General features: G+C 42.2%; 1 protein-coding gene across 1 annotated transcript in view; it reads right to left on the bottom strand.

Moving 5' to 3' along the window:
* Positions 1-23,527, bottom strand: part of ACTN2 (actinin alpha 2) — a 56,740-nt gene extending 33,213 nt beyond the window's left edge. The window contains exon 1 of the mRNA XM_072140732.1: positions 23,204-23,527. Coding sequence (XP_071996833.1) covers positions 23,204-23,329 — 126 coding nt within the window. The 5' untranslated portion in view covers positions 23,330-23,527. The remainder of the gene's footprint in view (positions 1-23,203) is intronic.
* Between the last annotated feature and the right edge of the window lie 3,623 nt (positions 23,528-27,150).

Below are 27,150 nucleotides of genomic sequence, written 5' to 3'. Positions count from 1 at the left end.
TATTTCTCTATGGGACAAATTAATTCTACTCTATAATTTTAAGATGACGGAGCCCAGAGGAGCTCCTATGACACCCCCAAAGCCCTTCAGACACAATAGAATATTTTAAAAACAAATTTTTATAAAAGAAAAGAAAAAGAAAAACAGATGCAGAACAAGCAAGCACACAGCAACATATAAGTGGCACTGCTTTATATTACCTGATTCTGCCGGTAGATTTCCTTTAACTTTGATTTTTTTGTACAGTATGTGAATAATTTGTTTTTTGTGCAATCTATTCAGCAGCATTGGTCGTATCCAAGGACAACAATCTCATTTCCAATGGACAACATGGCTACATTTATGGAAAATTATCTTCACACATGTACATTTATTTTAATAACATCCAATGGAAGAAATGTAGGTATATGGGAGATGAATTAAATGAAATGTCAATTCCCAATATGAGAACGCCCCTTTAACTCTCTGTATTGACTTACTCTTAGACTTTGTTCATACACTATGCAGCATTTTACTAAATATAATCCATGTTCACATTTAGTTTTATGAAAAAGCAGAACCGTGCACCTCCTGAACATGCCCATAAAGTCTTATAAATAGATATCAAAGTCCATGTAGAGGGCATTACTCACAATGCTAAAACTACAGGACTGCACAGAGTGCTTCCAGCAGGATTTACTGTTCTGTGTACTTAGTTACAGAATCACATCCAGCCACGACTAAGGGATGGAGGCTTCACCATGTACACAAGCAAATGGGAAGTGGAAAAAAGGGGCCGACTCGCTGGACCTTGGGGATAGAATCAAAGTAACTGTAATAGAACAGAAAAAACTATACTTTTTGTTCTGGTATGGCTTCTTAATGCTTTGTAATAAATTGCCAAATAGGCGTCACCCTTATTTGCCCTACACAGTTTGACATTGTCAACCCAATGCTGACAGTACTAGACTGTGCAGATACATACACCGTACATATACACCACAATAAATGTCACTTTATGTCTCCAGCAAGAATACATGTATATTCAAAGATACCAGATGCCTTGAATAATTCACTGCAACACTACATAACTTTGTACAATTTGGTGCAACTTAGGGACCTTGGATACATTTCCAGCAAACTTGGAGAATATGGAACTCTATCTGCACATTGAGAGAGGATCACCAATACTAAGTGTATCATGTGGTGCATTAGACCAGAGAGGAAGGGTCACCTTAATACCAATTCAGGAAAAGTAACAAAGGAACATCCTTGTACAAAGTTCTAAGGAAATATGCTCTGTAACTGTGATTTCACTAAGGATTCCACTACACAATTTCTCAAAGCAAATAGGACACTTTTTATAACAGTTGTATAACTTTTATAGATTAAAATAGAATCTGAATATCACTCAACATTTGTACATAGAGATTACATTATTATCATTTTGTACCCATCCTTGTCGATTGTACAGTTGAGAACTGCATTTAGAATATTGTTGGTCTACAATGTGAATTGTAGGGAACCAAAAAACAACAACTGCCTCCTATCCATAAGATAGGGGATAGGTGTCTGATCATGAGAATGGGGTCCCAATGTGTACGGCGATGTATATGGCGTGGGTACATAGGATGCCACCATCACCCCATTCACTACACCTGAACTGACAGGAATAGAGAAATGAAGATGCATACACACTACATTCACACAGGGGGCTCTAAACTAACCATCCCAGATCCTGCCTAATAGAAGTTCTCTTTTTTGTGGCGTAAATAAAGCAGACGGCATCACATCACCACGGAGGGAGATCTTGGTGTGATTTCTGTGAGCTCACTCAGTGGATTATATTAACCATTAGAGAACCTGAGGTTGCGTAAACAGGGGCAGAACCTGACATTACTATGGATTGGGGCATGGGTCCCAGCACTGTGTAAAGTCTGGAAAATGTGGCCATTTTATAAGGACTGGTCATTTGAGAAGGGTTATGAAGATAAAAAAAAAGAAAAGAAAAGGCATTCCTGATTTTGATGGGGCATTAATAATTAATAATTTATAAAGCGCACACAGATTCTGCAGCACTGCACAGAGCCTGCCAAATCAGTCCCTGTCCACATGGTGCTCACAATCTAATAAACCTACCAGTATGTTTTGGAGTGTGGGAGGAAACTGGAGGAAACACACACAAACAAGGAGAGAACATACAAAGCTCTTTGCAGATGTTGACCCTGGGACTAGAACCCAGGTCCCCAGCGCTGCAAGGCTGTAGTGCTAACCACTAGGCCACCGTGCTGCCCATTTAGATTTGTGCCTTATGGCCTCTTGCGTTACATGTCATTGATCCATTATCTGTACTTATAAATTTTAGCGACTCTTGTCAGCAATGCTCTCCAACAACATCTCTGCCCCAGACACATGGACGGTACATGCTGTGAAAAATCCTCTTTTGTAGATAGCACTTAAAAGTGCATAGAGAACAAAATGGGTGAAATACATACTTATTTTGCTCCATAACTCCCCCTTATATTGTGCCCCTCTAGCAGCTCCCTTTCATATTATGCCCCACCACGCAAATCCTTTCCATATTGTGACCTGCCCAGCAGCTCCCCTCATATTAAACCCCCCAGCAGCTTCCTTTCATACTGGGCCCCCAAAAGCTCCCCTTCAAATTATGACCCCCCCCAAGCAGCTTCCCTTTATATTATGTCCCCTTAAGCATATCCCCCTTTTGTTAAGATCTCCATGATATTGTGCCCCTTACATTGTGCTGCTTAAAAAAATTATAAACACCAGGTAGTCAACTCTCCTCATTCCCCAGCAGCAGGTCTCCTTCCCCAGACACCGTAGTAGTGCAAAGAGCTGACGGCTCCCTGCTTATCATTGTATTCAGCTCTGTTGGTGCCCGATGGACAATGATAGAGTTGATGTCCTGGGACAAACCTCCTGCTACCCAGGACAGAGCCAGATGTCCAGGACTGTCCTGCATGATCCAGAATGGTTGGAAGGTAGGATTATAGTTTGTAAACATTCATGAAAAAATGGATGCCAAATGGATGTAGGTAGCCTGTGAAACATTGACACTGTACCAGCTCTTTATAAATTCCCTCAATAGTTTTACCTATACAGAAGTCAATAGACAGATGACAAATAGAATTTTGAAGCAGATTTATCAAGCTTTCTGAAAGTCAGAATATTCCTAGTTGCCTATGGCAACCAATCACAGCTCAGCTTTCATTTTACCAGCGCTCATTAATATTTTAAAGGGGAGCTGTGATTGGTTGCCACGGGCATCTAGAAATATTCTGACTTTCAGACAGCTTGATAAGCCTGCCCTTTTGGTTTCCATTCCAATCACAGCCATAGCTAGTAGCTCTGGGCATCAATATGTAAGATTGGCTATTGGGGGAGGGTAGGCTGTGTATATAGATGTATTACCGAGGGAGGAGGCAGTATATGGATGTATTACCAGGGGAGGAGGCTGCATATGGATGTATTATTGGGGGGTGAGGCTGTATATGGATGTATTACATGGGGAGGAGGCTGTATATGGATGTATTACATGGGGAGGAGGCTGTATATGGATGTATTACTGGGGGGTGAGGCTGGATATGGATGTATTACATGGGGAGGAGGCTGTATATGGATGTATTACTGGGGGGTGAGGCTGTATATGGATGTATTACATGGGGAGGAGGCTGTATATGGATGTATTACTGGGGGGTGATGCTGTATATGGATGTATTACTGGGGAAGGAGGCTGAATATAGATGCATTACTGGGGGAGGAGGAGGATTGTTCATTGAGGAAACATTGAATATCAGGAGTAATCAAACAATATTCCACTTTTTATATTACAACTATACACAGAGGGGGAGATTTATTATGCCTTCTCCGCCAGAAAACCTCCCCATCTCTGCCAGTTAAGAGCGTTTTCCGTCCTCCACACCTCTTTGGGCATAACAGGGTCAAGAACGAGCAGGTGGAGAACAGGCAGGGGCATGAATGTCTGCAAAGCTATGGTGCTTCAGTATCCCTGTGTTTTGTTCCCAAGTATACCCCTGTATGCAGCTGCTGCTACTTGCATATTCCTACAGACTTTCAGCTGGACCATCAAGCCATGTCTCATGAGCATAATAATCATGGTCACCAGTGGTGCATATGGACTGTAGAGTAGGGGAGACTGTGGCTTTGAATTACCAGAACAATGACACCCACAAGGGGAATGGTACAACGGAAATGGAATGGTGCTTCTGTGGGAACACAGGAAGGTCAGTCTCAGAAGACCACTGTTATTTTATGGGGTCTTAATGGTTTTGCTAAGAGGGCCAATGTTACTTGTTGATGTCTAAAGGGGCACTATTTTGGAGAAAATAAAAGATACATTATTTAATAGAGCTTAAACAGGGCACCATTACATTGCGGATGAACATGACAATATGTCGTACCTAAATAGGTCATTATAACTATTTAAAGGGGACCTACCACCACGATTCTACCTCTAAAGGTAGAACGGGTGGTAGGTGGATGAATGGGACGTAAGGATAGCCCTTTTTGGGCTAATCCTTACGTCCCGGCTATCCTTTTGTAAACTTTAATCAGTTGATATGTTAATTTAATTAAGCGGCTACTGGGGCGTGGAGTAGCCGGACATGAGGCTACTAGTCGCGGCTACTCCACGCCCCAGTAGCCTTGTTCCTCCGCCTACCGGTTAATCTTCGGCGCGCAGCTCCTCGTAGCTGCGCGCCCTCGTGCGAATATCCTGCGTTCTGCGCATGCGCAGGACGCAGGCCTACGGGTGCGCGGCCGTAGCTCCGAGGCCGGCGCTACTGCGCATGCGCAGACGCCGGGTGCTCGGACGAGGGCGCGCAGCTACGAGGTGCTGCGCGCCGAAGATTACATGGTAGGCGGAGGAACAAGGCTACTGGGGCGTGGAGTAGCCGCGACTAGTAGCCTCATGTCCGGCTACTCCACGCCCCAGTAGCCACTTAATTAAATTAACATATCAACTGATTAAAGTTTACAAAAGGATAGCCGGGACGTAAGGATTAGCCCAAAAAGGGCTATCCTTACGTCCCATTCATCCACCTACCACCCGTTCTACCTTTATAGGTAGAATCGTGGTGGTAGGTCCCCTTTAAGGTCAACAAAGAAAAGCACAGAAAAAAGTTGCTGTTTTTGGTGAAAAGGGTGCCCTATTGTTTGTGAGGGGGAATAGAGCACTGTTACTTTGTGAGTTTTCAATGGAACACTATAACTGTAGGGGAAGCAATGGAAGCACTGTTAGTTTTGGGGGCCCAAAGGCAGACTTATTTGAGGGTAGTAATATCAGCATTATAACTTTCTGGGACATGAAGGGGGCCTGTCAGACAAACCAACCCATGCTACCTAAACATTACTTAGAAAACTGCTATTAAACAGTAGTACAATTATTATATCCCTATATTGTTCTTCCCAATGCCTGTACAGTTAAATAGTCAGTTTGTATAGTTATTCTAGCTCAGCCACGCCTCCACCTTCCCTATTAGGATGTGCTTTCTCTTCAGCTCTGTTACATAATTCACCCCCGCCTCAGGAATGAGTAAGCCTTTGTCTTTTTGTGACACGCTGACGAGAAATCAACTCATTAGTGAACTCTCCCTCAGGAATTCTCTACAGTGAGTGCTCTCTCAACCCCCTTATTCACTCCTCTCTCAGGAATTCTCTTCAGCGAATCACGCGAAGCCAGTGTCTCTCTCATTCCTAAGGGAGGGGGCAACGAGCGTTAGGGCAGGTATAAATATGTTTGACTCAGCTCAGGGGAAAGATGAAGACCGAACTCACACGGAGTCATTTACACAGATGATGACTCAACTTTATGAACATACTGTGGAACTTTACAGAACAATATAGTGATAATTGCTCTATAATAGCAGTTTTCAAAGATATGTTAAGTTAGTGTAGGTTATTTTATGTGACAGCTTCCTCTTTAAGGGGGTCATTTTACTGTGTAGAGGAGGGAAAAAAGAAAATGACTAGGACATTAATTTGACAAGTTTGTGTAGAGGTGCGATCATACTACAAAGTGGAGGTTCTAAAGATGTTTGGATGTTGGACTCCAATGTCCCTTTGTAACCCTCTCATTGACACTACTATGTAGCTTTCCATTCTGTTCACCATGCTGGATCCCTGGGATCTACTGTCTGCTCTTTGTAATCCAAGACCTCCCAAGTATATAATTTGGTTTGAGCCTGACACTGAACTACTTTCCATTTTTCAGTTACTTTACAATCTCTGATCATCTAGTTTCCATGATTAACATTCCAGGGATATGTAGGCAGGGGTGGATTAAGAATGTATGAATAGTAACGTCCCTACAAGTCTGGAATCACTTCCTACATATGGTATTAGAATCAAGCTTCTTGAAGAATGGGGGATGTGTCCCTTCTACCTGCTCTCAATCTGCAGTTCCAGAAGCTTTGGAGGACCTTCATAGGTCCTAAAATGGCTCTTGTGTACAAGTGTATTGAGAACAAAAATAGATGTATAGGGATTTCATGGGTGAAGGTTCTTCTCAGTACAAAATTTGTTGGGTGGTGTGGTTGGCCATGTGCCTCCTAGAAGTCTTGGGCCCTGAGCAACTGCACAATATAATACTACTACTGCACCTATTTAATAATCTACTACACCTATATAATAATCTACTACTGTATGTAGGACACAGAATTGAATGGTCAGTTAACAGAGAAACAGTTACATTAGGGAGAGGAGAGCCATATAAAGGGTGCATTAACATTTTCAGAGTGGTATTCTCTGGCTATAGATCTCAAAGTCGGCTAACACAACACCTTATTTCCATACTTGAATCTTACACTTTCCCTTTCAGCTAGATAAATAGAGATATAAGTAAGGGGTGAGGTTTAGTGTTAGACATGTTTATTCTGAAGTTTTGTGAACAGACCCCTGGATAATAGGTGTTGTTGAATTAGGTTAGGTCAGTGATGGCGAACCTTTAAGAGATCGAGTGCCCAAACTGCAAACCAAAGCCGACGTTTCTATCGCAAGGTGCCAACACAGCAATTTAGCCCCATAGCGCCACAATACCACTATACAAGAGACATATAACACTTTGACATCATGATGCCACCATCACAACCACATAAATAGCAGAATTCTGGTTATAAAGACCACTATAGAAAGGCCAATAATAACACTATACTAGAAGCTAATGTAGTGATGAATACTGTATTACTGCCTGCGGCTGTAGCTTCATGTATGGCTGTGTACTGCGGTTGTAGCTATGTGTATGGCTGTGTACTGCGGTTGTAGCTATGTGTATGGCTGTGTACTGCGGCTGTAGCTTCATGTATGGCTGTGTACTGCGGCTGTAGCTTCATGTATGGCTGTGTACTGCGGCTGTAGCTCCATGTTTGGCTGTGTACTGCTCCTGTAGCTCCATGTATGGCTGTGTACTGTGTCTGTAGCTCCATGTATGGCTGTGTACTGCGGCCGTAGCTCTGTGTATGGCTGTGTACTGCGGATGTAGCTCCATGTATGGCTGTGTACTGCGACTGTAGCTCCATGTATGGCTGTGTACTGCGGTTGTAGCTATGTGTATGGCTGTGTACTGCGGTTGTAGCTATGTGTATGGCTGTGTACTGCGGCTGTAGCTTCATGTATTGCTGTGTACTGCGGTTGTAGCTATGTGTATGGCTGTGTACTGCGGCTGTCGCTCTTTAAGTAAAAGTTTTATTTTCTCCGAAAATAACATACACAACACAGGAGAAATGCTGCAGCATTGTGAGTTTAGGGGTAATACCTAGTCCCTCCAGTAGCCAGTATAGAGACAAGGCCTCACCCCCACCCCACTACAGAGACAGGGCTCCCCACCTCAGTATAGACACAGGGCCTCACCCCCCACCCCACTATAGAGACAGGGCCCCCCACCTCAGTATAGACACAGGGCTTCCCCCCCACCCCACGATAGAGACATGGCCTCACCCCCCACCCCAGGATAGAAATAGGGCCTCCCCCCACCCCAGTATAGACAGACACACACAAAGGGCCTTACCAAGTGCAGCAGCCGAAACGCGCCATCTCAAGTGCCGGCGAGGATGCGGTGACGTCACGCTGGAGCACGGGAGCAGGCAGCAGGCATCGGGCACCAGGACCCGGCAACCCCGCAGGTAGTGGGACGCCAGAGCCGCACAGACGTCGGCGCGCCGTGAACAAACAGGAAGTGGAACGCAGGGCCGCGCAGGAATCGGAGCGCCGGGGCCGCGCATACAGTGAAGTGCTGGGATGCGCAGGCATCACAGCGCCGGAGACGAGCAGTCTGCGCAGGCGTGCCATAGGTTCGCCATCACTGGGTTAGGTTCACGCCTAGTTTTGCAGCAGTGGTGTAGGTTTAAATGCCCAAAACTGCATTCAGTATTGATAAATAAGGGTTTTTTTTATTTTATTGTACGCAAAAATATTAATAGTGTGGAATCCATTAATTTCTACATGCCCCTCCCCACTCTTTCAATATGTGGATTGACTGCATAAAGAGACCTTCATTCTACACTAAGCTTTTCCCTCATTATATGTCACCAGAATATTGTACAACCAGCACTTGTCATAGCTGAAAAAGTCTTCAGTCTTTTCTAATAGTATTTTCTAACATATCTCTATGAACTAACATATGTAATATGTTAAAAAAAAAAAAAAAAAAACCTAACATCTGATGTTCCTCAAACAAAGAATTTGGTAGAAAGATGTCCGGATTACCATAGACCTTACAAACTGTGGTTATAATTAGCAATCTCATCCATTGTAATCCTGTAGACTTCATCATTTGCTAGTGGCATCTGTTGACACATTTCATACCATGCATATCAGCTGAATGGCAACAGTCTAGAGTCTGCAGCCTACAATAGCTGCAAAGGGAGTCCTATGTCCCTCGACTTCTAGGAGATTGTCTCATAGGACTTACATCCCCGCAGCCTGCCAGGAAAGGCTGATCAATGTGATAAATGGAAGCTGCCAGCAGAATCCATTTCAAACATACAAACATTTCTTTTGAAATCTATCTAGTCCTATATATAGAGACTGTACTAATCCATATGGCAAATCTTACATTAATTCTACCACAACCAGTACTGTATATGAAAGCACAGCCACAGTGGCTGCAGATCACTAAGACACACACAAGAAAATAGGGCGGATGCACTACTAAGACTTACTAAGTTAGAAAGGGCAACATTAGACGAGACAGTCTAAAACTATCCCCAATGCAAAATGTCTGATGGTAAATCTGGATGAAATATCTGTCACAATTTAAGACTGTGTAGTTGACCTTTACAGTTGCTATTTTGCCCAATTTACACCCCAGAAAATGCAACAAAAATTCTGGTGCTTTTGGCACATTTTTGGTGCACTATGTTGCAAAGATTTTATCAGCTTCCCTATTAAACCATATCACTATTTGTATAAATCATGACATTTAAAAATGTAGAACTTATTCGTAATCTGTAATTTTTGTCATTTGTATTTGTAATTTATAATCTTACGCGCCAGCCAGTGTCTGTCTGCTAGTAAAGAAGAATTCAGCACAGAGTTCAGAATGGAAACCATTACATCAGAAAGTAAGGGAGCCTCAGGCTGCATTCACACATGGTGTTTCCATTGTGTTTTGGCAATACAACAGCTGTGGAGAGGAGATTTGCCTAATCACATTGCGTTAACACTCTAATTTACACTGTGTTAACATTTCTTTAACACAGATTTTTTTTAAATGCTATGTTAACATTGTGTAAACACCACGCACACAAGAACACAGCCACAGAGAAGCAAAGTAATGTGAAAAAAATGTACAGTACTATACTAACTGTATTAGCAATAAAATGTATTCTATTCAGCTCCAATATTGACTTATCAGACATTTCTTGAAAAGTTAGTGACTATTTAACCCTTTAAGGACGCAGGGTTTTTCTGCTCATTTCTTGCTCTCCACCTTCAAAAATCCATAACTTTTTCATTTTTCTGTGTACAGAGCTGTATGAGGGCTTATTTTGTGTGTAACAAATTTTACTTCTCTGTCACATTATTTATTATCCTATGCCGTGTACTGGGAAGCTGGGTAAAAATTCCAAACATGGAAAAATTGAAAAATCACGTCACATTCTTGTGGGCTGTTTTTACGACTTTCACCGTGTGCTCCAAATAACACCTCCACTTTATTCTTTGGTTCGGTACGATCAGGCAGGTGATACCAAATTCACGTAGGTTTTATTGCGTTTTAACACATTTTCAAAAGTAAAACGATTGTGTACGAAAAAAAATCTTTTTCATACTTTGTGTACGGAGCTGTTTTAGGTGTAATTTTTTTATTTTTGCGTAATGAGCTGATGTTTTCATTGCTACCATTTTGAGGTCTGTGCGACATTTTGGTCACTATTTATTCCATTTTTTATGTGATGTAAAATTGAGTTAAAGTCGCGCTTTGGACATTTGGGCGCTATTTTCCGTTATGTGGCTCATCGCCCACGATAACAGTTTTTAAATTTTCATAGACCGGGCATTTTGGGACACGGCCATACCTATTGTGTCTGTGATTCTGTGATTGTTACTGTTGATTACGTTTTATATCAGTTCTAGGGAAAGGGGAGTGATTTGAATTTTTAGGTTTTTAATTTTTTAAAATTATTTTTGAAACTTTTTCTTTTAATATTTTTTATACCCTCTAGGGTACATTAACCCGAGATGGTCTGATCGTTCCTACCATATACTGCAACACTACTATATTGCAGTATGTGGCATTTTTGCACAGTATTCATTACAATGAGCCACTGGCTCATTGTAACGAATCTCCAGAAACCAGACAGCTTCGGGTCTGGCAACCGATCCAAGATGGCGGCGATCACGCATCTAAGGGTTCATAGCTCAATCGGTGCAAGCACCGACCGCGGTTATTAGCGGTGGAGGTTTGCTGCAATGTGCAACAAACCCCACCTGTGTATTATACCTTTGCGCCGTAGAGCTACAGCGCAGAGCGTCAAGGGGTTAAAGGATAGCTCTTGTAATAGTCCACTCCTGTGTCTTAAATCTTAGGGGGATCACCTGGTTGTGGTCGGTGCATGGTGAAATTGTGTTCTTTCCACTGGATTCTGTCCCCCAACTGCTCTCACTGGAACCTTCAGTAACCAAAGCCATCTATTTGTTTTTCAATCATAAGGATGCAAAGAGCCTTAGGCTGTGTTCACACATGGTTTTAATTAACATTGTGTTTTGAAATGCAATACAACAGCTGGGGTGAGGAGATTGACCTAATTGCATTGCGTTAACATCGCATTTACAAAATGCATTCTTAACGCAATGTAAAGGTTATATTAACACAATGGGGTAGATTCATTGGGGCAGATTTATTAAGCTGTCTGAAAGTCAGAATATTTCTAGTTGCCCATGGCAACCAATCACAGCTCAGCTTTCATTTTACCAGTGCTCATGAATATTTTAAAGGGGAACTGTGATTGGTTGCCATGGGCAACTAGAAATATTCTGACTTTCAGACAGCTTGATAAATCTGCCCCATTATGTCTTCTCCTTCAGTTTTCTTGCACACAAGGCAAATGCATCTCCCTCTCCCACCAGTTTCCCGGGTTCTCTGACCCGTACGCTACTTTGGACATGTCAGAGTGGGGTGAGCAGATGATGGACAGGAGTGTTAATGCTCGGCCAACCAGATAAACTTACCAAATGACTCCGCCAGTTCAGACCTGGTCTACGGGTCCGTTTGTGTCTGTGTAAATATTAAGAGTCCCGAGTAGTAGTAGTGCCCTTGATAGTGGAGCATTGCACTTTGGACCTTTGTCATATTTCCCCTTTGTGCACTCAGCACTTCTTAGTTTATTTTTCGTCAAGGGTTAACTTGCATTAAAGGGGTTTTCCCACAAAGAAAATTAGACCCTGTCCACAGGATTGAGAAGTTTTTCTGATTTTGTACCCCTTTGTCTCTTTATGTAGGAGACTGTCATCAAAAAAACACCCAGGAATTTCTACTGTCTGGGACTAAATCCGTTTTCATGAAATTTATTAACCAGCCTAGATCTTCTAAAAATGTTAAAGTTTGATGTGAAGAGAGACAAAGGGTTGTTTCTGATTCTGCCACAATTAAAAAGTCGTCTAGATATGGAATTATGATTATTTCTCAGAGGAGCAACTATTTCTTCCATGATCTTCAAGATGTGAGGAGCAGAAGAAATGCCAAAGGATAAGGAAGAAAACTGAAAATTTACAAAATCTCCTTCTGAAGAGTGAATGGGCATTCTTAGGAACTTCTGTGAAGAAGGGTGTATGGGTATGTGATAGTAGGCATCTGTTAAGTCTATTGTGCAGAGAAAAGAATCTCGGTTGATTAGGGTGGTAGCTGAAATCACCGATTCCATATTGAATCTGAGATAGATGATGAACTGGTGGAGATGTTACAGATTAATGATCAGTCCTTGAGAGCCGTTGAGTTTGTTTTACTAAGAAGAGGGGAGAGTAGAATCCCTGACCTTGTTTATTTTGAGGAACTTCTTTGATGACTTTCATGAGAAGTAGAGTTTGAAGCTGAGCCCAGATCGAATGGTAAGATAAAGATGAGGAAACTTGGATAACAACATACTTTTTTTTGGGGGGGGGGGGGAAGGGGAGGGGGATTGGAAGAATTCGATACGGTATCCATTGGACAACATATCTAGTACCCAAATGTTTGAGGTAATAGAGTTCCAAGATGAGGCATAGTTTAATAATGGAAATTACGGTGTGTCCATTGTCTTTTATATGATGTCCGAATAAAGAAAAGTTTTTATCCAATTCCTTGACTAGTGGGATTTGAGCTGGAAATGTACTGTTTATATTGTTTGAAGCCCTCAACATGGAATGAGGATCCGTGCTCTCCCTTCTCAAGGTAAAGATACGTGGTTGGAGCTGAAAACTGCCTGTTGGCGCTTTACTATAGTTTAATAATCTTCCCCCCTCTGTGGCATCATGGTTTTTTCGGAGCTCTGAATTTGCTAGAGCTAAAGAGGAAACCTCTGCGTTTTCCGCTTTTTGGATAACTCCAGCTTCTCGTTTTGCCTTTTCCACGAAAGGAATCTCAAAAGGGATTGTAATTCTAATCCTTTTTAGTTTGAGAAAACCTTTTTTTCTTGTCTGCCGTCTTTCCTAAGATAGAGTCCAACTCAGGTCCAAAGGCGAAATCACCTGAAGGAATATTACACAACCTGGATTTGTTGCGGATTTAGCCGCAATAGATAAGGCTCCTTCTTTTGCTGCAAATCTAAGACACTCAGCGGAAGAGTTAGCCAGAAACCCTGTGGCCATTTTAAGAACAGGGATTGATTCTAGCAGGAGTTCTTTAGGATTATCTGCTTTAATATGAGATTCTATTTCAATAAGCCAGAAAAAAAGTGTTCGTGCTACAGAGGTAGCAGCAATATTAGATTTAAGACTGACCATGGATGCCTCCCAGGTCTTCTCTAAACAGTTTTTCTATCCATAGGATCCCTAAGTTGGGCTGTGTCTTCAAAGGGAAGGTCAGTATTTTTGACCACCTTAAAATACTGAACATTCATTTTTGGGATATTGTGCCAGATCTTGGTCTTGTCACTGTCAAATGATAAGTGGTTACAAAATTCTCTAGTTAATTTTAATCTTAGAATCTTGGATTTCATCTTGAATAGACATCTCTGGTAAAACATCTTCTAATTTTAACGAATCACGTACTGCTTTAAGAAGATTATTCAGATGTTCATTAGTAAAGAAATAACAATCAGCAACATTCTCATCCAAATTAATGTCAGTTTTTTCTTGAGTCATAAAATCTTCATGAGAACAAGGAGTCAGGTTCCGAAAGGGACTCAGATACAATTCTATGAATTGGGGTATTTTTGGAGGAGGAGCAGGAAGAGGGTCCACCGGAGGAGGAGAGATGTCTGACCTGAGGGCAGATTTTAATTAATCTATAAAGAGCAGATCTGTCCTCTATCACCACTTTTTTGTTTTTGGCTCTTCCTTGTCTTTTTTCTCCTGTTTTTCTTTAGCAGAAGAGTCCTTAAAGAGAAATAGGAGGGCTAGATTAAGCCCTGTTTCTAGTAACAAGAAAATCCTGACATATACAATACCAGTCCTTACAGTACTACTTACAGTAGCCTGGTGGAATATGGGAGTAGGTTCTGCTTCATCAGCCAAATTGATGCTTTAAGAAGAGCAGAGAGGGGAGCTAGAGACCTCAGATCACTGTGGGGGTGCATTTTATACAATACCGAACCTGTCGGTGCGAGATAGAGGAGGGGTGTATACTCTTCTCCTAACCGATGTAGGGACAGGAAGAACACTGGAGAGAGGCTGCGGGAGAGATCAAGGGGCATCCTCCAGGTGGGCCATCATGGGGAATGAGGAGGAAACAGACTTGTTTACCAGACAAGCAGACAGATTGACCCTTAGAATGACAGGTGATGTCTGGAAACTTGTTTACACTTTAGAAACCTGTTACCATAGAATATTATGGGGACTCAATTTAAGGCTAAGGAAAAAGCCTTGTCATTCCCTGGTAGAAAGTATAAAAGGAGTATAGTCCCGGTCCTTAGTGTCTTGCAGTTAGGGGACATGTCTTGCAGTTAGGGAACAGAGCTTGGTGGACAAGACTACCAGTCTACCTGAGCAACCAGAAGAGGAATCGAAGGGCATACTCTGCCATAGACCCTGGGCTCCTAGCCTGTGACCAGAGTAAGAGCCTTCTTAGAAAGAGAGGGACAGCTAGCCTAGCATAGAACCCTTCTTCTGCCATGGAGGGGAATGGAGAAGTCGGCCCTTTGATTTGCTTGTAATGCTTTTTCTTGAATTTCTTTAGTAAAGAAGGAAACTCTTCACTGCAGACAATAATAGCTCAATGTTGATTCCAAAGTGAAAGGTCATTGGTTAAAGGCGAGGAACAGCCATGAAGCAGATGTTCCAAGACAAGAGAAACAGCATCATGCAGCTGTCATCTATGGCTGTCTCTGGGCTAAAAAAATTGGCAAATTCCATCATGTAAGCGCCATGACAGTTGGAAGAATACAAAATAAGTTTGTCTATCTATTCCAAATCAAAGAGGTGGATGTCCAAGCAAAATACTAGATCTATCAATTGTAGTTTAAGAAACACATCAGTGGAGTTGCCAGGTATGCTTCAAGAGTGAGGTCACACATACATTCATGCAAGAACCATTTTGTGAATTACACAATGTTGGAATGGTGGTGAGAAAAAAGAAGAAGCCTTGGCTTTAATATAAAAGCAGTGGCTCTTCCTTAAAAAAAAAAAGTATGAAAAGTGGACAGTAGAAGTTTTGAACTGGATGGTTTAGAGCGATGATGCAAATATACTGGATTCTGATGTGAAGTTCATGGAGGAAGCCTGACGTTATTAGGTTATTTCACAGCCAAAGGATTTGAATACTTGACAAAGATTTATGGTGGTCACAATGCACTTGAGGATGATGGGTCTAAAAATGAGGACATACTGTTCCAGCAGGACAACAACTCTAAGCGTACATCGAGATTGGCAAATAAATGGATTGGCAAATAGATGGTTCAATGACAATTGTCATTGAACTCTTCCTTAGCAATTCTCGATGTACGCTTAGAGTAGTTGTCGTACCCATTGTTGATGAATTGGACCCCGCAGTCTACAGAGCTCATCCCATCTGATATTTTATGTGGGCAGACAAAGAAAAAACTGCATTCGTACTCAAGTAAATCCCCCTATATGCACCAACGTTGCATAGAAGGAACCTTAGATCACATATCAGACATTCTTGCATATGAATCATGAGCATGCCCAGAAAGATTGAGTCTGTGCTGAATGCTAAAAATGGATTTATAAAATGCTAACAGAAAAATACTAAATTTTGATTTTTAGGAGAAAAACAGTAACAATGTAGTTATATGACAATAATCTGCATAACTAAGCAAATGCTAAATAGTTTCAAGTAAACTTTAAGGATGAGATAGCCAAGATGATTTTCTATAAAATGATGGTACTTTCGGGTTCAAAGCTGTAGTGATTGGTGACATATAGAGAGTGAGACCCAACGTCAGAGGTTAAACCCCTGCTATTCTTTTGAATGTCAGTATATAAAGTGGGTTCTTAGTTTATAGTTACAGATTATCTGGTATTACTTTAAGCAGTAGCTCTTTTCATTTCCTTAATCCTCTGTTGATAGGCAGATCTAGCAGTGTCTAGCCTTACAGATTTATTAATCTGTCCTATAAATGACATTAAGACGTTCGGAACAGTAACACTTTATACACATTATTCGCCTTATTTCACTGCAAAATTCAGACAATTAAGCAGTATATGTCGCCCAGAGAGAATACCAAAGGTTTCCAATAATTTCAATGGAGAGTTACCCTACTGCTATTTCTCCAGTGAGAATTAGGAGAATGGCCCCCTGTTACCTATATGATTCCACAGTATATATGGCCTCTTTTATGCTACCGTAACACGGGCAAGCATACAGCTGTGCGCTGGATAGAAGGAGGGCTCACCTCTCCCCTCCGCATAGCGAGTCATGATGCCCTAAACCCCCGCAAAAGATAGAGCATGGTATATCTTTCTCCAGTACACATGTGGACATACCGCGGCTGGGCGCAATGTGCATCTATGGGGATGTATATCAGATATACATGTGTGAAAGGGGTCTTTTGAAGACAGGATGGTATTTTTTGACTTTTGGATGCCCGCAGGTTCCATCATAGGTTTATAGATTTAATTGAAATGTAAAAGATGTTGTGAATTTTACACCCCTCTTTTATTATATACATTTCAATACCAAAAGACATATGACAAGTGAAGCAGAGTTGCCTCTCATGACAAAGGTGTTACACTTTATACTTTCTTTATAAATGTGGTGCATATTATGGTAAAGCATCCCCCCAATTAGTCAGGTATATGCAGGGTCAAATTAAAACTGACCCCTAAAAGTCTGGAGTTCACTTCTTACATATGGTACCAGAATCAAGATGCTTAGAGAATGCCTGGTTTCAATCTGTAGTTTCAGGGCCTGTTAGAGGAGCTTCAAAGGTCCTGAAATGGCACTTGTGTACATGTGAATTGACAACAGTAACGGATATATAAGGATTTCATAGGTGAAGGTCCTTCTCAGTAACAAATTTGGTGGGCGGTTCAGCTGGCCATGGGCCCCCTAGAAGGCTTGGGCCCGGGCTACCGCCCAAATGGCCTGTATTATAATACACTACTGGGTATACGCCATTCACCTGCAAATTGTGAATTAATGCTTGGTATACCAACTTCAATTCCTGCTCTTTGGATTTTTACATAGACTGAAAACACATGCATTTTTAAATGGATGCGTTTTTGTAAGCTTACCATACGTTTGGAACCCTTAGGGTGCAGTCACACGTGGCATTTAACTCATGAGTTTTGCAACGTAATGCCACAGCTGAAGAGAGATTTGCCTAATTAAATTTCTATTAACATTTGCGTTTACAAAACAACACCATCAACCTGATGCTTACACATGCATTTGTTAACCAGCCCTTTAACTGTTGTCTCTGTTGTTAACTGTTGTAAACACCGGTGTTAATAGCAAATTAATTAGGTAAATCTCTCTCCAGCTGTTTCATGGTATTTTATAATGCATGTGTTAAACACCATGGGGCACATTTACTTACCCGGTCCATTCGCGATACAGCGGCGCGTTCTCTGCGGTGGATTCGGGTCTTCCGGCGATTCACTAAGGTAGTTCCTCCGACGTCCACCAGGTGTCGCTGCTGCGCTGAAGTCCGCCGAGGCCCGCCGGAGTTCACGATGCTATTCTTGGTGAAGGTAAGTGCGTGTCCAGCGACACTTTTTTTTTTTTCAAATGCGTCGGTTTCTCCGAATCCGTCGGATTTTCGTTCGGCCACACCCCCTGATTTCCGTCACGTGCATGCCGATGCGCCACAATCTGAAAGCGTGCACCAAAAACCCGGGGCAATTCAGGAAAAATTGTCGCAAATCGGAACTATTCGGATAACACGTAGGGAAAACTACACCACATGAGAACTACACCTTGCGCTGCCTGTCTCTGACCAGTGCGGCTGCGCGAGGTCTAGTGCTCACGCGAGATTTGGAGACTGCCGAGTGACATCACTGGCTGTCTGCAGTGCTTGCGGCTGGTCTTTCTGAGGAGGGATAGCAATGAGGAGGCATGCATAAATGATCTTCTAACAGAACCAGGAGGCGCTCTGCTAGCGGAGAGGTGAGCTCCTCCAGTTCATTTGCATATAGTTATAAGGTCTATATTTCAGTTTAGCATCCGTGCCGGAACATGGCGTGAGGACTCCTCCATTAACCCTAAGGTAATGAATATGCCTTTTGTGACAGTCTACCACCCCTAAATGTTGTTCCTTTAAAGGGGTTCTCCAGAGACATACAAGTCAGCCCCTATCCCTAGGATAGGGATTAACTTGCTGATCGGTGGGGGTCTCAGTGATGGGACCCCCACGGATCACGAGAACGGGGGTCCTTTGTACCCCCACCGTAAACCAAGATGAAGCGAACAGCCAGTCGCGTACGCATGGTTGTTGTGTTCAGTGCTTGGCCATCTCAGTCAGCACCATAGAGATGAATGGGGCAGCTGGCTTTATTCATCTAGTATTACAAGGGGGGGTGCAACAGACCTCCCATCACTGAGACCCCCACCGATCCTGTGGATAGGGGCTAACTTGTATGTGACTGGAGAACCCCTTTAAGCATTTTTCCTGTGATACTATGCTCAAAATTCACCTTGTTGCAGATGTGAAAAACATGGATTTGGATAAAAGACGGAAACCGAATAGATCTGTTTTTAACAAACACATAACAGACATGCCTGTGTAAATTAGCCCTAAGGGATATCTGTCTGATCAGTGGGACACTCCAGCAACCATGAGAATGGAAGAACACAAGCACCCCACCCTCTCTTCACCCTTGTAATATAGCGATGCAATATCCCCATGTGCACCTCCCCTCCATTCTTATGACGCACCTCCGAGTTCCCATTGGTGTTATTACTAGAGGTCCTGTGGATAGGGAATAATAATATTTGGGGGAAAAGCACTGTAAACAATTTAATTCATTATTCTTTCAAATCACCTAATGCAGTGGTGTCGAACCTATGGCACGGGTGCCAGAGGTGGCACTCAAAGCCCTTTCTGTGGGCACCCAGGCCTTCACACCAACAGAGTTTGCCAGACTCAAAGCTTCCTCCTGTGGTCCAAGACCACATGCCATGCTCAGCGCCATTTTAAAGCAACATCCTTGGCTGCCAGGACTACATGAGTAGTGGTAAGGTGTGGATTAAGATGTATTAAAGTTGGACCTCCTGCTCTGGGTCCCCTGATTCTTCCTCTTCAGGGGACCCTGGAGAGAAGCTACAATCCAAATTTCCCCATTATCTTTCTATTGTATTGGTGAACTCAGGGCACCAATACAATTGAAACCTGTGATACAGCAGGGATAAATAAATTACTACTTAAATTGTCATGTTGGCACTGTGCGACATATAAATGTTGTAGTTTGGGCACTCTGTCTCCAAAAGGTTCGCCATCACTGACCTAAGACTAGTGTATAGCCACATGTGGTGGAGTGTGTGCCACATGTGGTGGAGTGTATAGCCACATGTGGTGGAGTGTGTGCCACATTGGGCATTGTTGTACTTGTATAGTAGAAGAGCCGCTGGAAATGCAGATCACTTTTACAAATAAAGTGAATATGAAGGATGTGATCATATGAAACACATGGAAGATTTTAAAATAACGCAGACCTTAGTTTACCCACTAAATAAATAGTGTAAGCCGATAGCCTGGAACAGATGGAGTCATAGATGAATATATCTCCCTCACCTCACACACACACAAGAGGAGATTTATACTGTGCAAACCTATGTCTAGAGTACATGTAGGTTTGCATCAACTAGAGGAACATATTGTGAACCAGATGGTTGTTATAATATATATAATGTGTGTGATAATATACTAACCAACAATATTAAAGGGGACCTGTCACCAATGAAATGCATTACAATCTGTAAGCAGAGTCTTACAGAGCAGGAGGAGCTGAGCAGAAAATACTTGGGGGGGGGCAGAAGCAGGAATTTATAGAGCGAGAATAGCTGGATAGCAGAAGCTGAGCAGATTGTACATAGTGTCCTATCTGCAGGCAAACGTTGTTGGAGGTGGAGGAACTGAGCAGATTGTAAACAATGTCCAATCTGCAGACACCATGTTATAGCGCAGGAGGAGCTGAACAGATTGTACACCATGTCCTATATGCAGGCAGCATGTTATAGAGCAGGAGGAGCTGAGCAGTTGTACACAGTGTCCTATCTGCAGGAAGCATGTAATTTAACATGGTAGTGAAGTTCCAGTATAACTCATTTATTCATGTAAACCTCATGCTGATTTTTGCAATCTGGTGTCCATCCTACTATTGCTAGAAAGCCTTCTTTCTCTTAGTGTGTATACAGAGAGGACTGAGGAGGACCACCCACCGGACCCCTAAGCTCAGATGGAAAAATGTAAATGAATAAAAAGTTATACTACGAAAGTTTCCACGAAAATAAGACAGTGGCCCAAAATGTATCAAAAGTGCAAAGTGTGGCAGTTTATTGAATTCTAGGCAGGGTCTTCATTAATCTTTCTTTTGGTCTGAATCGGCACTGAAATGCCCCTTTAGGTGCAGAATTTTGTGTCACTACGGACACAGTGCAGCCGCGACACAATACTGGCGCAGACACTTCATTAATACAGGTGCAAGCGGTGTGCATGTTCTTTCTTGAGTGCAAAAGTCAGACAGAAACCTGGCACAAACACCAAATTAAATGTGGCCCAGCGTCTTATATTCATTTTTTTCTCCTAAAGAGGCACTAGGTCTTATTTTCAGGGGATATCTTATATTTCTATGAACAAATATTCACATTTTATTGTACAAAAAAAATCAACATGCATTAATGTACTGCAGTCATGTGATCATATAGATCAGCATAACCACCTGAATTCCAACAAGCAAGTCTTGTGACTCTATTTCTATGTACAACAATCTATGTACACTTACTGATCATGTATTACTGAACAAACCGCAACATTTTATATTTAAAGGGCGGCTACCACCAGGGTCCATAGGTGTTGATGGAGCCTGGAGCCCCCAGGCTCATTTGCATAGTCATTCATCTTGGTGGTAGATGTCCTTTAGACCATTGGTCCCCAACCTTTTTTTGCCCAGGAGAGCATAATTTTTTTTTCCAGGGACCAGGGGGCATGGGTAGGTGGTCTGATGTCTAGCCAAAAATGTATGGCTTATAATGTCTGAAGAAGCACCCCCCTTCCCCACACTTATATTGGCCCCTTTCCTGTTCGATGCCTCCCTTGTTTCCATTGTCTCTGGTCTTGGGCCACGGCCAGGTGGTTGAAGGACACTGCTTTAGACCATCACGTCAACAATTTCTCTGACAACTCTAATAACTCCCCAAACTCTTTATTTCCTGCTGAATTTCTTGTGACTGCATTTCCATTAGAATCATTGGCCCCCAATCCCTCATGTTTAGCACTCTCCTTAAATGACGACTTCTTGTCCAGAATTCTTCCCCCGTGTCACAAACTCTTTCAGTATGTAAATGATTTACTGATACTAATGTATGGCATAGGGGGGGGGGGGGCTGTAGAAATGGCAGTCACTATCGTCTTTTCCTGAAAATAAGACAGTGTCTTATATTAATATTTGCTTGTGAAGAAGCACTAGGTCTTATTTTCAAGGGATGTCTTATTTTTCCATTGCATTTATTGTTTAGCAAAAAAAATCTATATTTACTAATCTATACTTACTAATACCGTATATATCTATATTTACTAATAAAAATCTATATTTACTAATCTATATATACTCGAGTATAAGCCGACCCGAGTATAAGCCGAGGTACCTAGTTTTACCACCAAAAACTGGAAAAACCTATTGACTCGAGTATAAGCCGAGGGTGGGAAATGCATTGGTCACAGCCTCCCAGTATATAGCTGCCAGCCCCCTTCTGTAGATAGTCAGCCTGCCAGCACCCTTCTGTAGATAGCCAGCCTGCCAAAAGTTGTGCTAAAAAACTCGGCTTATACTCGAGTATATACGGTATGTTGTATGACATCACATACATCAGCATAACCATCTGAATTCCATCAAGAAAGTCTTGTGACTATATTTTCATGTACAATAATCCATGTACATTTAATAATCCTGGTACTTATGAACAAAAAGCAGGATTTATTATTTAAAGACCATTATGTCACCAACAACAAGTGTAACCTCCTTATAACTGCCCAAACTCTCAATTTCCTGCTGAATTTCTTGTGACTTCACTTCTATTGGAATCATTGGTCCCAATCTCTCATGTTTAGCAATAACACTTCCCTTATAAGAGCCCTTCATGTCCAGGTAGTTGCTCGTATGTCATATACCAAGCAGCTGCCAGTGATTTTATCTCACCCATTCTTCACCCATGTCACAACCTCTTGCGGTATCAAAATGATCTACTAATACTAATGTACAGCAATGGCTGAAAAAAAAAAATTCTCGGTCTTATTTTCGGGGTGGGGGGCATCTTACTTTTGGGGACACAGAGTAGATCTTATTTTTAGGGGAGGTCCTATATTTCTATGCTTGAAAAAAATTGTACTCGGGCTTTGAGGAAACAGGGTAACATAACTATAAGTCTGCTTAGTTGCTGCTGTTTTGCTCCTTTTAGCCATCAAATCTGACACTTCTGCAGGTGCTCTTTGTAAAGTATTGAATGTAAACATAAAGGCCCAGATTTGTCAAAAGTGGTGCCACTATGTGCAGGGTGGGTCAGATTATTGAATACTGGAGCACAATTATCCGTCGCACCCTGCACTGTATCTTATTTTGGTGCACCTTTTACATATAGCATGTGACATAATTCTGTCAAACCGCTGTTTTAAATGTTTCGCAAACTCCGACTAAGCACTAACACGTCCATATAGGTGCACATGTCTTGTCGGACACAAAACTGGCGCAGACACTTCATAAATACATGTGCAAGTTCATATGACGTTCTTTCTAGTGCAAATAATAATAGACCTGGCCCAATGAGTAGATGATAATAGGCATATCCTCTACCACTTTAAACTATGGATCAACAAAAGAGGTTTCAGTATTTGGTTACAGCGATGGACACGTGTAAGAGATTTGCACCCTATGGGCTGACCTTTCGTTGCTGCTTTTCCCATGCTGGGTCTAGGAGCATGTCACGGTCCCATTCATCTTCTTGGTTCATGTACTCGTTCTCTTCGTAGGTATAGTTGTACATGTTGTTGGTCATCACTTGGGTCATAGTCCTGGTAAATGAACTTGATAATGAGAACTTGTGAGTAGTTCTTTTCTGCTGGCAGCTTTGATGATAGATGAAGCTGTGATGCTGCTGCTGGAGTTGGAGCGTTGACCTTTGTTAACCTTCACGCTGAGCTCAGCCTCATCAGCCTCGGTCCTGGACACCCCTGTGCCTGCTATCCCAGTGAAGCTCCGGCTAGGCAGCTGTCTATTATCCCTCGGGATCACGTGACAGACCTCTTAATAATGCCAGATATGAAGCACTCCTACTGCAGGCTATTTTGGACCCTGCATTTATCACTGTAATATCAGAGAACAATTCACTGCTCGCACAATGGACGCGTTCCAGAGCCGCGCTAATCACCCAGTGCCTCATGTGCGCCAACTGTAATAACTTAACCCTCTCTTACAGTACAATATCAGGTCACCTTAATCCATATTATTTCATGGTGCCAGTCGTATTTTTAGAAACACTATGCGGAGAGGCTTTCCTGCTACTAGTGTATGTCACCGCAATGGAAATTACCTACATCTAGGAGATAGAGAGGCAAGAAAAAACTGTCTCTTAGCAGCTCCACTTTCCCACATGTTAAACATTATGGGGTCATGTATCATAGTTTTTTTTTCCCCCTTGGTGAAATTTTGAGACATTTGGCAGCTCTTTTTTGCGCCTTATGTAAGATCCTGTCTTTTTACTTGTGATACATGTTCAGTTTTTCCTATCCTGGCAGGCGCACATTTTGGGTTCTTTTTGTGACTTTTTGTTGCAAATGTCTCAAATCTACATGGACACAAGCCACGTGAGGGGGTTATATACAGGAGTGGACACAAGCCATGTGAGGGGGTTATATACAGGAGAGGACACAAGCCATGTGAGGGGGTTATATACAGGAGAGGATACAAGCCATGTGAGGGGGTTATATACAGGAGAGGACACAAGCCGCGTGAGGGGGTTATATACAGGAGTGGACACAAGCCACGTGAGGGGGTTATATACAGGAGAGGACACAAGTCACGTGAGGGGTTATATACAGGAGTGGACACTACTGTTAACTTTGGATTTGAGGCAGTGTCATGTATTTTTAAGAACTCTAGTCACACCCCAGCGAGATGACGACATAGGAGGCTGTGGTCACACATTGGAGAGGTGATTTGCTTAACTACATTTCTGTTAACATTTACAAAAAAAACATTGTAAATGTGATGTTAACGCATGCGTTAATGTCACAATTATATTGTGCATTGTTAACAGTAATGTGATTAGGCAAATCACCTCTCCTCAGATGTTGTAATGTATTTCAAAACGCAAGTAAAATGCATCGTGTGACCGCACACTTAGGGTGATGCCACACATGGCGTTTTTGGTCCGTTTTTGGCCGTTTACCATGCGTTTGGTTGCTTACAAGCTGTTTATCTATTAAGATAATTGGGAAAAATTGACTAAAAATGGACCAAAAACGCCACATGTGGCATCACCCTTAGAGGTAACCAATAAATTAAAAATAATGTAAATGCAACAATTTCTGAATTTTTAAAAAAACTGGTTACTGTGTAAAATTGTAAACATTTAAAGCATGTGGAATAACATTTTCATGTTAAAATAGGGTCCATGAGAAAACCCCTTCCTTTGCACCTTCCCTGGACCAGGAGCAGATTTGCACCAAAAAGTTGCAAAAATAAGCACAAAAAAAGTGATACATGATTTCACACAAGTGAAAAGTCGCATGGAACTTCTGGAAAACAAAGATACATAAGGCACACTGCACAAGGTGCAGCCAAGGCGTACTTGAAAAATTACAGCAAAAGTCACAAAACCGACAAAAGTCGCAAAGATGAGACAATTTGACTAGCAGATATACAGATACATGTCCCTCTATGAATGTTAAAACTTACATGAATAAAATCTATTTTGAAGCAGGGTGCACTCATTCATCAAGTATAATTCTTATTCTATGATATTTTACAATACATTAACACTGTGTTTACTGTGTGCTTACAGTTTGTTACCAACGGTGTTTATATAAACACAACAATAACGCAATGTAAACACATTCTAAACGCAACGTGTGAACGCTCTATTAGAGGTTAGTAGGAAACTGCATACAAAGAAATTGCAGAATTACCTGCCATTCAGGGATGGAAAGAATCCTATAGACATAAAGGCCCACTTGTATCACTCCAACACTCAATCTCCCTTATTATTGGTTTGGCAAATAAGAACAGTAAAAGAGATTCATAACTTTCAGGAAGACCACCACTCTTGCCCATTGGCTGCTGTTACAGCTCAGCCCCATTGAAACACGGCTCTATTTTCACATATCCAAATAATAATGAGGTGTCATGGTCATGTGGCTTCACTAGTTGTTGGCTGACAGCTATCTCCCTACTCCCCTACTACTCAGACAGTAATGATTTGCCCCCTGGGAGCGGTAAATAAAATATACACAACCAGCAGCCAACCAATAGGGTAAAAACACAGATATATTGGCTGCAGTGTTCACAGTATTCCTGACCCGTTTGCACTAGCTGGGGTCCACACCTTTGGAATAAATAACTGGATCAAGGTCGTTATATTTTCCTCTTCATTTATATATGCTGCACATTTTCAGAGTACATTTAACCTCTTCATGCTCTGCACCGTATATTTTTGGTGCAGAGGGCTCTCTTCATAAAGAGTTGGGGGGTGCTGCATATTGCAGCAAACACCCACAGCTAATATCTTCTGTATCAACACTTTTCGATGGCGCCAGCATTTAAAAGACACTGATGCTTGGGCCCCGCCATCTTTGTTCTGATTGTCGCTCCCCGGGACATCATCGGGAGGCGATTGGTTGCCATGACAACCTTGGGTCTTTACCAGACCCGAGGCTGCATGTCATCTGCAGTTTTGTAACAATGTGTCAGTGACTCATTGTAATGAATACTGTGTAAAAACGCTATACACTCACCGGCCACTTTATTAGGTACACCATGCTAGTAACGGGTTGGACCCCCTTTTGCCTTCTGAACTGCCTCAATTCTTCGTGGCATAGATTCAACAAGGTGCTGGAAGCATTCCTCAGAGATTTTGGTCCATATTGACATGATGGCATCACACAGTTGCCGCAGATTTGTCGGCTGCACATCCATGATGCGAATCTCCCGTTCCACCACATCCCAAAGATGCTTTATTGGATTGAGATCTGGTGACTGTGGAGGCCATTTGAGTACAGTGACCTCATTGTCATGTTCAAGAAACCAGTCTGAGATGATTCCAGCTTTATGACATGGCGCATTATCCTGCTGAAAGTAGCCATCAGATGTTGGGTACATTGTGGTCATAAAAGGATGGACATGGTCAGCAACAATACTCAGGTAAGCTGTGGCATTGCAACGATGCTCAATTGGTACCAAGGGGCCCAAAGAGTGCCAAGAAAATATTCCCCACACCATGACACCACCACCACCAGCCTGAACCGTTGATACAAGGCAGGATGGATCCATGCTTTCATGTTGTTGACGCCAAATTCTGACCCTACCATCCGAATGTTGCAGCAGAAATCGAGACTCATCAGACCAGGCAACATTTTTCCAATCTTCTTCTGGCATGAACAAGGCATTTCCGCCCACAGAACTGCCGCTCACTGGATGTTTTTTCTTTTTCGGACCATTCTCTGTAAACCCTAGAGATGGTTGTGCGTGAAAATCCCAGTAGATCAGCAGTTTCTGAAATACTCAGACCAGCCCTTCTGGCACCAACAACCATGCCACGTTCAAAGGCCTCAAATCACCTTTCTTCCCCATACTGATGCTCGGTTTGAACTGCAGGAGATTGTCTTGACCATG

The sequence above is a fragment of the Engystomops pustulosus genome, chromosome 3, assembly GCF_040894005.1.
Source record: "Engystomops pustulosus chromosome 3, aEngPut4.maternal, whole genome shotgun sequence".
Taxonomy (NCBI): domain Eukaryota; kingdom Metazoa; phylum Chordata; class Amphibia; order Anura; family Leptodactylidae; genus Engystomops; species Engystomops pustulosus.
Note: the sequence above shows the minus strand (reverse complement) of the source record. Positions and strands in the feature narration are given on the sequence as shown.